General features: G+C 41.7%; 1 protein-coding gene across 3 annotated transcripts in view; it reads left to right on the forward strand.

The window, feature by feature from the left end:
* LOC137372709 (choline transporter-like protein 3) overlaps nt 1–14,431 on the forward strand; it is an 82,284-nt gene that overhangs the window by 42,825 nt on the left and 25,028 nt on the right. For 2 of the 3 annotated variants that reach the window (XM_068036830.1, XM_068036832.1), the window contains exons 10-12: nt 5,036–5,201; nt 6,471–6,627; nt 11,725–11,808. In XM_068036830.1, coding sequence (XP_067892931.1) covers nt 5,036–5,201; nt 6,471–6,627; nt 11,725–11,808 — 407 coding nt within the window. The remainder of the gene's footprint in view (nt 1–5,035; nt 5,202–6,470; nt 6,628–11,724; nt 11,809–14,431) is intronic. The other variant, XM_068036831.1, reaches the window with a different exon arrangement.

Genomic DNA, 14,431 nt, shown 5'->3' on the forward strand with positions numbered 1-14,431 from the left:
TCGTACTTTGTGACCAAAAACTTGTTCAAAGGCAGATCACCTGTTTTGCCTCAGTCTACAACCTCCATTGGGAAATGGGGGTGCCCATGGAATCACTGTGATGTCTGTGTGGCTGTGGTCCTAGCTACGAAAGGGAGCCAATATACGTAGACTCGCATCAAGTCACACTCTGGGTCCCAAAGGTACAGCACAGCAAACAAGTCATGTTCTACTCACATACCATATCATGTGTTGAGGGAGCTTACCACTATAACAGCTTTTGTGGAAGGGGCAGTTATTTGCTAATTCTAATATATTAATGGCAACAACATTCTCTGCAGCTTTAAGCAAGAAAAAGCTGACATTTACATCGAGCACATTCTCACTGCCTCAGGACATGACAAAGTGCTTCACAAACAATGAGTTGTTTTTGAACTGCTGTTGACAAAGGTCTAACTCAGTAGGGATTGGTCTCTCCTCTTGCCATCATATAATATTTACATAGGTATGAAATCTCCTCTGCAAAATGTGGGAAAATGCACCAAATAAAATCGGGAAAGTTAGCACTTTGTGAGCATCCTGCAAACATCACCATCCCTTCCCCCCCCCGCCTCCCAAAAATGAATCTTGCATCATCTGGACATTGATGTGAATGTTGAACATAGAATCGTAGCAAGTTTATGGCACAGAAAGAGGCCACTTAGTTCGTCATGTCTGCGCCGGCTGAAAAACGAGCCACCCAGTCCATTCCCACCTTCCAGCATTTAGTCCATAGCCCTGCAGGTTCCAGCACTTGAGGTGCATATCCAGACACTTTTTAAATGAGTTGAGGGTTTCTGCCTCCATTAGCTTTTCAGGCAGTGAGCTCCAGATCCCCACCGCCCTCTGGGTGAAAAATGTTTTCCTCATCTCCCCTCTAATCTTTCTACCAGTTACTTTAAATCTTAGTCACTGGCCTCTCTGCTAAGGTAAATAGGCCCTTCACATCCACTCTATCCAAGCCCCTCACAATTTTGTACATTTCAATCAGATCTCCCGTCACCTTTTCTGTGCCGAGAAGAACCCAGCTTATCCAATCTTTCTTCATAGCTGCATTTTTCTAGTCCTGGCAGCATCCTCGCAAATCTCCTCTGTACCCTCTCTAGTGCAATTACATCCTTTCTGTAATGAGGTGACCAGAACTGCACACGGTACTCAAGTTGTGGCCTAACTAATGAGATATACAGTTCCAGCATAACCTCCCTGCTCTTATATTCTATACCTCGGCTAATAAAGGAAAGGATTCCATATGCCTTCTTAACCACCTTATTGACATGTCCTGCTACCTTCAGGGATCTGTGAACATTCACTCCAAGGTCTCTCACTTCCTCTACACCTCTCAGTATTCTCCCATTCATCGTGTATTCCTTTGCCTTGTTTGACCTCCCCAAATGCATCACCTCACCACACTTCTCCGGGTTGAATTCCATTTGCCACTTTTCTGCCCATCTGACCAGACCATCAATATCTTCCTGCAGCCTACAGCTATCCTCCTCGCTGTCTACCACACGCCCAATCTTTGTGTTATCTGCAGACTAATTGATCATGCCCCTTACGTACAAATTGTTAATATATACCACAAAAATCAGGGGACCCAGTACTGAGCCCTGTGGAACACCACTGGAAACAGCCCTCCAGTTGCAAAAACACCCTTTTTGGTCTTTTATGGGCCCTACTATTTCCTTAGTTATCCTCCTACTGTTAATGTATTGACAAGACATCATTGGGTTCACCTTGATTTTGCTTGCCGCCCTGCCACTGAGCCAATTTTGTATCCATCTTGCTATATTTCCCTGGATCCCATGGGCTTTTATTTTTTTCACCAGTCTGCCATGTGGGACCTTGTCAAAAACCTTGCTAAGATCCATGTAGACTACATCAACTGTACCACCCTCATCAACTTCCTTGTACTTCAAAAAAATTCGATCAAGTTAGTCAGACAAGATCTTCCCTTAACAAATCCTTGCTGACTATCCTAGATTAACCTGTGCCGTTCTAAGTGACCATTTATCCTGTCTCGCAGAATTGATTCCAGTTATTTGCCTACTACAGAAGTTAGACTGAATGGCCTGTAATTATTCGTTCTACCCCTCGCTCCCTTTTTAAACAGAGGTAAGACATTAGCAGTTCTCCAGTCCTCCAGCACCACACCTGTATCCAGTAAGGACTGGAAAATGATGGTCAGACCTATTTCCTCTCTTGCTTCTTTTAACACCCTGGGGTACATTTCATCCAGTCCTGGTGATTTATCAACTTTCGAGGATGCTAATCCCATTAATACTTCCTCTCTCCATATGTTTATCACATTCAATACTTCACACCCCTCTTCCTTAACTACAATATCTGCATCTTTTATGAAGACAGTTGCGAAGTATTGTTACGTCCAGGTGAGACGGGGGTCTAGGGGTTCGCTCTCAGCCTTTGCCTGGACTACCCGTAACAGGGTTTAATTTTAAAAACACTGTTTTTGCTCCCCCTCAGTGAATTCTTGTTCACTGCTTTCCAATTGTAAGGCAGAGAAATCAGACAGGTTTTCTTAGATTTTAAACAAGAAAGGTGGAAATTTATTCATCTTAAACTCTATTTCAGTTAACAACTATGAATATGCAATGCAACCACGCTAGTATGCATATGCAATAAACACACACGCAGATAGAGACAGAAAAAGTAGAAAGAATAAAGCGGAAAAGTTTGAGACAGTATCTGATAGTTATTTACGGTCCTTTGAGTTCAATGTGGAGTCTTTGGTTGCCAGTACGTTTTGCTGTTTGTTGGGGCCCAGTACACGCATTAACTTGTTTCGATGTAGGAGTTTTTTCGCTCTTGAGAGAGGCTGTCTTGTTCCAGGTTCAGTTACAATCTGCAGACTGATATCTAACTCTCCTGTGAACACAATTCAAACTCCAAGTTGGCCAGCAGGTTAGTCATGTGACTAATTGTTTAAACAAACCCCTGCGTTTGTGGATTCCAAAGCTCTCAGTGGCGGGGGTTTGGGGGGGGGGGGGGGGGGGGTGGTGGTGTAGTGCTGTCTCTTACCCCGACAAGATGTAGATCACCATTGCCCAGCCCAATCTCTATTAATTGAATCAGTGAGTAATTCTTTTGTTTCTCCAAGCACTGTCTCTTAGCATGCAAATGTCCTCCAGCCAAGTGCATGGTGATATCTTTTTAAACAAGTCATTTCTTCACTCCAGCATCGTTTTAAAATTAATGTTCAGATGACAAAATTATTATGCCTCATTCTTGGCAGGTGGGGGTCTTCATGACCGTATTCATTAAGAGCAATACCAACATAATCCGTCCCTGTACACAGGTTACCTTTTTGGTCTTTTACGGGCCCTACTCTTTCCTTAGTTATCCTCCTACTCTTAATGTATTGACAAAACACCTTTGGGTTCACCTTTTGCTTGCCAATATTCTTTCATGCCCTCTCTTAGCTCTCCTAATTTCCTTTTTGATTTCACCCCTCCACTTTCTATACTCATCTCGGCTTCTGTAATATTGAGTTCTCGGTGTCGGACGTAAGCTTTCCTTTTCTGCCTTATCTTACCCTGTATGCTCCTTGACATCCATGGGGCTTTACATTTGGCCGTCCCACACTTTTTCTTTGTGGGAACATGTTTACTCTGAACCCCTTGAATCTCCCCTTTGAATGCCTCCCACTGCTCTGACGCTGATTTACTTTTATGCGTTGGTGTGGATTTTGTGTGTAATTGCAAACCTGGCTAAAGTACATTTATCAGCAGTCAAATGTTCTCATAAATGGGGGAAATGTTTTATCTGTGTTTTCCCTAAGTTTCCTGTCAGGGTGATATTGTTTCACTTTATTTTGAACCTCCAGAGGGTCACACACCAGTCACAATTAAAAGGCAGTTGGGACCAAAAGCGATGATGTTAGTTTCATAGCTTATAAAGGTGATACGACTTATGGCTGAATATGTCATAGAATCATAGAATGGTTACAGCACAGAAGGAAGCCATTTGGCCCATCATGTCTGTACTGGCTCTCTGAAAGAGCAATTCATATGTCCTGCCTTCTCCCCATAGCCTTGCACATTCTTCTTTTTCAGATAATAATCCAATTCCCTCTTGAATGCCTGAATTTAACCTGCCTCCACCACACTGTCAGGAAGTCATCTGCTTGCATTTTTTTTAACAATCATATGGTACGTGCTGGAGTATTTTTAGCCCATATACCCATCTCTCCCCCAGACTTAATTTCATCGATGGAGAAACCCATCAACATGTGAACACCTCAGCCCCTTCAGCCAGTTGAAGGAGGTGAGAGACAGTTCTGAGATTCCCATCACTAGACATTTAACTTGCTTAATAAACATCCTAATGGTGGCGTAGTGGTAATGTCATTGGACGTGTAATCCAGAGGCTCAGGCTAATTGCCAGGTTTCAAATCACACCGCGGCAGGTGGTGAAATTTAAATTAAATTAATAAATTAATTTAATTAATAAAAATCTGGAATTGAAAGCTAGTCTCAGTAATGGTGCCATGAAGCTATCAGCAATTGTCGAGAAAACCCAGCTGATTCACTCATGTCCTTACCTGGTCTGGCCTACATCTAACTCCAGACCCACAGCGATGTGGTTGACCCTTAACTGCCCTCTGAAACGGCCTAGCAAGCCACTCAGTTGTCAAGGGCATTTAGGGATGGCCAACAAATGCTGGCCTTGCCAGTGATGTCCACATCCCATGAAAGAATAATTAAAAATCATTGGTGTATTTTTCTGTAGGTTTGGAATAGATGGTGCAGCAGTAGTGTAGACCATTTTAAAATTCAGTCGAGACTTTATTTTTTAATTTTCTTTTAGTTTGGCAAGTCTGCCTGTTTTGTTCACTTTCAAGAGCAATTAGTTGCTGATCGCTGTCGGTTTAAATAAAAGGTGAGATTTCCTTTGCCGAATTTTCATTGTGAGGGACTAAATGGTATAGTGCCATGTCATGGTGCTGTGTTTTTCTGATTTTGGTGTTCCTGTACTTTACATTTCATTTTTTAATCTCCAGGTAATGCTTATGTAACTGCAGATAATGTGGTTGAGTACAGACCACTGTCTGGAATTCGGTACATGTGGTGGTACCATTTAATTGGACTGATCTGGACCAGTGAATTTCTTGTTGCTTGTCAGCAAATGACAATTGCTGGGGCTGTCGTGTGCTGTTACTTCAACAGGTAAGAGTTTGTTAGAAAGGCTTTTGGTGATGTATTGCATGGTTGGACATCTCATCTGTTCATTGTTGCTTGGAAATCGGAGTGTAGCTTCACTGGGGGGACTAGAAATGTTCTATGTTTCGATAGATATAGCTCTTGAGTCTAAAGGGATCAAAAGGTATGGGGCAAAAGCTGGAACGGGTTACTGAGTTGGATGATCAGCCATGTTCATAATGAATGGCGGAACAGGCTCGAAGAGCCAAATGGCCTACTCCTGCTCCTATTTTCTATACAAATAATGGTTCTTCCTGCTTTACAACAGTAACTACACTCCAAGGTACTTCTTTGGCTGTAAAGCACGTTTGAGCCATCTACTGGCACAGAGCGCTGCTCTGGAGCTAAGGCATGCTCTCGGACAAAGTAGTGGGCAACTTGCTGTCTACCTGATCCATGGTCTACCTGATCGGAAAGACCTTGATATTGACATTAGACAATTTTTGTGAATGAAATGCTTTATCACTTTTTTGAAGCTAAGGGCCAATTTTAATTGTCGCAAAATTGTCGTCCTACATTTCTACTCGGGACTGCAGCGCGTGAGGCTTCTCTTGAGGAGTGTGAGCTCATAAAAGTAGCCCTTAAGGGACAAGAAGTGGACAACATTGCATTGACAATCAAAAGTTCATCGAAAGCTCTTCACTGAGAGAGATAAGGATTTTCTGCAGCCAGCTAGCAGCTGGATTCATTGGTGCTGAGTTAAACTTTACATTGTGCATTGGAGGCTTTCAGTGGAAGAAGTTCAATGCATAAGCTTTATTTGAACTGAAGGTGCTGATGATCTTTTCCTTTAACCATCTAATGTGGATTGGAAAAGTCAAGTAATTGCCATTAAACAAACTGGGATGTAAGTTGTCTAAAAATGTAATTGAGCTTCAGTTCTCAGTAAATGGGTGCGATGATGACCTTCAGACCAATATGTGACAGACATTGTCTACCATAGGTTTCCCATCTTGTGGGGCAGGGTTGGGGGGTTCTCCCATTGATCCCTGTGACTTTGCTGATCCTTCTGTCTCTCCCATCTTGCCTCTACACTGGCATGATGAGATCTGGTTCCATGGGTACTGACTCAGACTGGGATCTGCCTCCATGGGTGCTAATAGACTAGGATCTGGCAATACATTAAAATGCATGATGGAGTACCATTGCCCACATTTAATGTGTTAACCACTAGTTATGTTCCCTTTGTTGCTAGAAGGTCCAGTCTAATACGTGATCATTGTATTCTTTTCTCAGGGACAAAAGTAATCCACCCAGCCACCCAATCCTCACTTCTGTTTCAAGGCTCTTTAATTACCATCTGGGAACGGTTGTTAAAGGTTCCTTTATAATCACTCTTGTCAGGATTCCACGGATTGTTCTTCTGTATGTTCACAGCAGTCTGAAAGGGAAGGTAAGATAAGAGCCAGGGCTGGGATTCATTTCCAGTCCTTTTGATGTTTTTCGAGATATCCCTTCTGTTTAAAGAGAACATTACCATTTATAGTAAAGGTTTTATGTCCCGTGACAAAGAGCAATGTATTTTACTGCAGTGCATTTTATAAGATTTTTTATGAACTATATAAAAGAAAGTTGGATCCAATTAAATTCAGCTGCTAATAATAGGTTGTTTTGTCTTTGATTCTGAATGCTTCGCTTTTATCCAGTCCATTCCTGTTCCAGTAACTGTATTAGAATTAGAACATTACAGCGCAGTACAGGCCCTTCGGCCCTCGATGTTGCGCCGACCTGTGAAACCATCTGACCTACACTATTCCATTTTCATCCATATGTCTATCCAATGACCACTTAAATGCCCTTAAAGTTGGCGAGTCTACTACTGTTGCAGGCAGGGCGTTCCACGCCCCTACTACTCTCTGAGTAAAGAAACTACCTCTAACATCTGTCCTATATCTATCACCCCTCAACTTAAAGCTATGTCCCCTCGTGTTTGCCATCACCATCCGAGGAAAAAGACTCTGACTATCCACCCTATCTAACCCTCTGATTATCTTATATGTCTCTATTAAGTCACCTCTCCTCCTCCTTCTCTCCAACGAAAACAACCTCAAGTCCCTCAGCCTTTCCTCGTAAGACCTTCCCTCCATACCAGGCAACATCCTAGTAAGTCTCCTCTGCACCCTTTCCAAAGCTTCCACATCCTTCCTATAATGCGGTGACCAGAACTGCACGCAATACTCCAGGTGCGGTCTCACCAGAGTTTTGTACAGCTGCAGCATGACATCGTGGCTCCGAAACTCGATCCCCCTACTAATAAAAGCTAACACACCATATGCCTTCTTAACAGCCCTATTAACCTGGGTAGCAACCTTCAGGGATTTATGCACCTGGACACCAAGATCTCTCTGTTCATCTACACTACCAAGAATCTTCCCATTAGCCCAGTACTCTGCATTCCTGTTACTCCTTCCAAAGTGAATCACCTCGCACTTTTCTGCATTAAACTCCATTTGCCATCTCTCAGCCCAGCTCTGCAGCCTATCTATGTCCCTCTGTACCCTACAACATCCTTCGGCACTATCCACAACTCCACCGACCTTAGTGTCATCCGCAAATTTACTAACCCACCCTTCTACACCCTCTTCCAGGTCATTTATAAAAATGATAAACAGCAGTGGCCCCAAAACAGATCCTTGCGGTACACCACTAGTAACTAAACTCCAGGATGAACATTTGCCATCAACCACCACCCTCTGTCTTCAGCTAGCCAATTTCTGATCCAAAGTTCTAAATCACCTTCAACCCCATACTTCCGTATTTTCTGCAATAGCCTACCATGGGGAACCTTATCAAACGCCTTACTGAAATCCATATACAGCACATCCACTGCTTTACCCTCATCCACCTGTTTGGTCACCTTCTCGAAAAACTCAATAAGGTTTGTGAGGCACGACCTACCCGTCACAAAACCGTGCTGACTATCGCTAATGAACTTATTCTTTTCAAGATGATTATACATCCTGTCTCTTATAACCTTTTCCAACATTTTACCCATCAAAGCCCAATATCTGGCTGAGAGATCAGTTATTGATTGTAGACTATTAGTTTTGAGGGACTGAAGGCAGCTCATCATCTTGTGATCTGCTTCTGCCACCAGAATAACTTGTACATTGAAATAATTTCAGAATGCATCCTCTCATTTTAAACAAGGAGTGGAATATTTTCAAAGTGAAATGCTTCACCTGTACTTTAAAATGAGTGTTTGAATTACATTGGATGGTATTGGTCCCATTGACATCAGAACGAGAATGAGTGTGGATGCAAATGTTCTCATCCCTGGGGAAGATGATATTTTCTGTCGTTTCATATCAATGAGAGCTCATGTTTGAGAGGGTTCTAGTTTAAACCCATGCATGATCACATGTAACAAGTGGTGCATTGAGGACCAGGTCAGTCCATAGGTGCAGTTTGTGAGTCAGGACTTTTATTCTTAGTTTGGATCATTTTCTGTTGGCTTTTCTGATGCTTTACAGTTTCAACACTGAGCTCGCCCGACTTGGAGCAGTGGCAAAGCTTTGAAGGAAGTGACTGGTTAGCACACTGTTTCAATGCTTTATTCTCCGTCAACCATATAGTTCTTATTTATGCACAGCTCAAATTTACCAACCAGGCAAATTACTTGATCTGCACAGTTTTCCCAAATTCCCTTCATTTGTAATTGTAAAATAGGAAAGCGTTATAGTTGTGACACAGGAGATAGTGATGGGTTAAAATGAGGCCAACCGATTGCTTAAGAGTTCTGTGTGACCAAAGCTGCTAAGTCATTTTTGAAAACTGGAACATATCAGGAAAATAAGCAGCAAAAACTGTACCTATCGCAAGCCCCCAACTCCCCCTTCTCGCCTTGTGATATTGTGCCATTTCCTTAAATTGCAGTTGTGTCGGTTGCCCTCTCCAGTTCTGCTGCCCTCGTCTATTGTTTCTCATTTAAATTCTTTCCTACAGCCTCTGATCTGGACAACGTCTGTGTATTTATGATTATACTGATATTCCAGCTCCTTTAAATCACCTGACTTTGATCCCTTGCGGCTACAAATATCTCTCCCTTACCACAATGTATTTTTCTCCTATCACTTCTCAAAATAATTCTCTAGAACTTTTAGCTGTTTGTCTATCAGAAGCAAAACTGGTAACTCTACCTTACCCACTTTCTTGCTGACATCGATGGTCACCATAAGGACTGACTCTCCTCCATTTCTCAGTTTGTTTTGCTGAAGGACCAGGAGTTAACAATTAGCCTATCTGTTCACAGTAATCCAGTTAATCATCTAGATTCTTTTCTTGATCCCAGCCCTAATTTTTGCATTATCACTGCCTGCTCAATGCTGGGCTCTACTGATAGTTCTACTTATTACAGAATACAGTGACACAACTCACATTGTGAATACCATTTTTTTTTTTTGCCCTGTAGGGCTGATGCAGTGGTGTTGTGAATTGAGAATCTTAGGTTGTCTACCTAGTACTGTTGGGTAGGTTTACCATGCCAGATTACTTAAAGTGTGCCATCTTCTCTTGCACATGCCCTCAGACCTGCAGTCACTGTAGATAGCATTGATCTGGGCTTTCATCGCCTGCCAGGGACAGTGCACTGCTACCCACTAAGGAGTGTCAAACGCAGCCCTCCTCACCTCCAGATCTTACAATATTCATATCCATTTCAACATGCACCAAACAGGGAGTTAGGCCTGCAATGTTCAGCCATAGACATGCCTCCATTTTGGGTTTTCAATCCTTTCTGTGACCTATTCCTTCCTTATATAACTTTTACAAAGGGTGGACATTTGGCAGAAACATTTTTCTTAGACTAAGAAAAAGGCGCCAATATTTTTTTATCCCTGTTTATGATGGTCATTTACCTTTTCATTTGAGCAGTTGTCCTATTCTGTGCAGCCCCCTTTGTCTCATTCCCTGCACAAGACTCTGACTGTGGACGGGAGCATGTGATCATGTTATTCATTGTTGACTTCACAGTTTGTGCCGAAACCAGCTCACTGCAAGTGTTGTGCGCTCTGGGTCCCCCACGGTGATCCCAGGGGCAATCTAACTGGGTTTCTGTAATCAGTCTTTGTACATCAGCCAACTGGGATGGTCTTTAGGAACTCATTGCTACTTTTCCCTGATTCAATTGCTGCTCGAGCTCTTCTGTCCTTCTACCTGTGCTATTGAAGTAACTGATGATTTTCTAACTGCCACCGAAGATTTTGTACCTTCCATTAGATTTGGTGCACATCTCCGTTCAATCATGCCTGCCTCATTTAATCTATTCAACCTGACACCTTGATCCATTTCTGTGAATAACTTCTGTTAATCCCCAATTAGAGAATAAAAGTAATTCTATTGAAAAGAAATGGCCACTGCTGTCTTCCTACCCTTCCAGCAGATGCCCCATCAAATTTAAGATGCCAAACATGCACTTGTATTTTTTGTAAATCTTCCTTTCAACCTCTCCTTCCAGATGTTATAGCTTTTAGCCTCCCTAAAGAGAAAACTGATATTTTTGGCTCTCTTTTCTTCTCCAACTAACTTTAATAGATTAGATTAGAGATACAGCACTGAAACAGGCCCTTTGGCCCACCGAGTCTGTGCCGAACATCAACCACCCATTTATACTAATCCTACACTAATCCCATATTCCTACCAAACATCCCCACCTGTCCCTATATTTCCCTACCACCTACCTATACTAGTGACAATTTATAATGGCCAATTTACCTATCAACCTGCAAGTCTTTTGGCTTATATGATCCTAGTGACTACACTTCAAAAGTACTTCATTGGCTGTAAAGCGCTTTGAGACATCCGGTGGTCATGAAAGGCGCTATATAAATGCAAGTTTTTTTCCTTTCTAGCGAAGGACCTCCCTCTGTTGCTCCATTCTGTTCAACCATTATGATTGATATCAAGTTTAATGTCCAACATGCATATTTGATCCTCTACTTTAGGGATTCCTAAAGTACCTCCTGTTGTGATAGTAACCCTCCCATTGGCCTCAAGATACATGCGTCCAAACTAACCCGTCTCCTTTGCTATCTTGGCAATCTCTGTTACTACCAGTCTATTACTTCCATGTAGCTGTTATGAATCAAATTACCCATCACCATTTTAGTGGTACTTTCAAAATTTGTGGAAGCTGCTGTCAACAAATTATCATCACCTTGAAAGCCTAGTCCATTATCACCAGCATGACCTTTTGCTTGACCACGTCACCTATGAGATTGTTGCCTATGTTCTGCATCTCTGGGACTCTGTTCAGATATCTCTGATGACTTTGCTGCATCATTTTCTCTTGCAATATTTTTAACCATAGCAGTTTTATGAGTTATACCCGTGGCTCTGCATCTTGGTTTCTCAATTTAAAACAAAAGAGTCTGAATGAACTGTCATCCCAAACATAGAACAAAGGTTTTAAAGAATAATGAGCAGGAGTTGAAAGTGTACTGGATTTGACAGACTGTTTGGATTTGATGGACTGTTTTGCTCCCTCTTTTAGGAAAATGCCTGTGCCAGATGTCTGGTTAAATGCTGCATGTGCTGTCTGTGCTGTCTGGAAAAATGGCTACGATTTTTAAACCAGGTACTTCACTCCCGCAAGAGCAGCTAATGAACTAATAGAGATTGTGCAATGACCTTTATTGAGGAGGAATTGAAAAGGCTTTATACTTGGGTACTGTAGCAGTCAATGTGTGAAGATCCCTGAATATTAATATGTCCACCTGAGAAAGACATTTGCAAAATTCTGAATGTGAGTCAGAGATTAGTAGTGCAATTTTTACAAGGAATATAAATTCAAAAAGGTTCAAATGATGGCAGTAAAACCTGAAATATTGGTAATACCTTCTCACTTACCAGTGCTCTTTGCTGGGGGAGTCGAGGCTGGTAGTATTATGCAAATGAGCAGGAGTTAGGGCTTCTCGCATTATGGAGATCGACAGGAGTCGGGGCTTCGCGTATTATGGAGACTAGCAGGAGATAGGGATGGCAGTGTTTTATCATTCCTATTTTTCTGGTTTTACTGACATCAGCTGGAACCACAGCAGCTGATCTCACAGCTCAATTCTGCTCTGTGCTCCCATCCACAATTGCAGCCATTGGACCTGAGAAAACCAACCCAAAAATTCCCCATGTAGTAGCAGAGATGATTCCTGATGGTATTATGTGATCATCTCCAGTGATCTTGTCATCAGATTCCTACAGTGCTGATCTCCTTGGAGCCTGATTATTTAAATGGGCCCCTGTTCCAATGTATGGGATGTATGTTGAGTGTAACAAACGAGCAGTGCATTGTTCAGTCACATTGAGCGTACAAGATGGTTATAGAACTAGAACTAAGATCCTCCCAGTGGGTTGTAAGAGAGGAATGACCAAGAAATGGAACAAATAGCCTTTACATTTTCCTCTTGTGTTACCATAACTTGCAGTAACTTGTGTTGTAATAAATGCAATAACTTTTACTTCATTGCTACATTAAACAGTCTTTTTTAAAAGTCCAGTGTATTAATCTGTTGTACTTGTTTGGTTTAAAAGTTAGGTTTGTTACTTCAGCCACTGTATTTGGTTTTGTTTAATGTATTTATAAAACTCTTTATGTATTGATATTGTGACATGCGTGCTGCTGATTTTCACAGTCTAGGGAACTTCGAGGATAAGTTTCACAGCTCTCAAGAGTCATCGAAGGAAGGAAGGGAGGGAGGAAACTGCCTGGAGTCTCTTCCAACATTGCTCGCACATGCTCAAGGCATGTCTCTCAAATGGCTCCTAGTGAGCAGAACCTTATGCTTTTAAATAGCAATAAATAAGCCTGCCCATGAGGCATTCGTTGTCCATGTCATTCTCCAGAAAACACGTGCTTACCTTGTGGTACTGAAAGCAAGAATGCTGCTTTTTGATTGAAATATGTACTGTTGCTTAAACTTCAAGGCCAGGTGGTTTTATCTGTGGTTTGGATGGTGTATAAAGCCAGCCTATTTATCCAGTTCTGCCATTCATGGTTGGGAGAAACCAGCCTGAATGTTAGAAGGTCAGATATTTCTCAGGGAGTCGACAAGCACGGGGGAAATTGGAATTGTTTGAACAACAAAAGATGTGAAGCTGTAATATTCCTACCTTAAGCTTCAAGAACAAAATCAGGTATTTCACTTTTATTGGTTAATCCAATTTTTCTGTTTATTCGTTAGAAGCATTTTTTAAAATTCTGAAAGTAAATCTGTATTTATTTAGACCTTTTAATGTTTTTAAAAATGTCCTTTTACCATATTAATTTAAATGTTAACACCAGCCTTTTAAGTGCTGTTTCATATATTTTGCATGTTTAAATACATTACTTTTTGTTAAACTGATTGAGGTTAGCCTCATTATTTTAATTTCCTTTTTTTAGCAAAACACATTAATTTTACAACTATTTTTATTGTTTTTCATTGCACTTAATGCCGACCGATTTCTTGTAATCACCTTTCCATGTGCTATTTTCCAGGTCATCTGAAAATAAACAGTGAGGTTTACACTGAGAACGAAAATGCTATCCCAGCAAAGAAGGTACAGAGGCATGAATCCATCAAACTGCATTGTGATAGCAGCAAGATTGTCCAGCTGTATGTTGTCAGACTACTGAAGCCAAAAACTACAGTGAAACTACTGAAGCACAATGGCCCTAAAGTATTAGACAGCCATGAAAAATTTCTACTCCGATTTAAACTCCTGTTGGGCCTCAGTTTCCTTGGAGGAACTTGTGTCTCGGGCTTTTTGCACTGACAGCGTGAAGCACAGCTTCTCCTCTGTTTCAGTGTCGGTTACTCCAAGGTAGCCTTTCTGGCACTAACACTAAGTTTGTAAAGACCAGATCGGCTGTTGCTATGGTAGCCATCTATCCGTGGCCTCAGTGCGTTGTAGTGTATCTCTCATTCTACCACTCGGTTCAGCTGCTTCACAAAGCAGTGATTATTCACAGCAAGCAGTTCATGGAAAAAGAGGAACTGGATAAGTGCCCACAGTGCTGTTCTCATGAATCTCACTGGCTGATCTGCTGCCATTGTCATCGCTGGAGGCTGGCCAGAAATCTGTGTTTCGATAAACATCCATACTTTTGCTAAGAAAATTTACAATGAAATAAATGCTCAAACTTTCCGCAATTATTATGGCGTGAGCTCTTCTATCACAGTTTCTTACAGTGCTCGTGTTTTCTTGAGACTAATTTGGATTGT

Source organism: Heterodontus francisci, chromosome 8, assembly GCF_036365525.1.
Source record: "Heterodontus francisci isolate sHetFra1 chromosome 8, sHetFra1.hap1, whole genome shotgun sequence".
In the NCBI taxonomy this organism is placed as follows: domain Eukaryota; kingdom Metazoa; phylum Chordata; class Chondrichthyes; order Heterodontiformes; family Heterodontidae; genus Heterodontus; species Heterodontus francisci.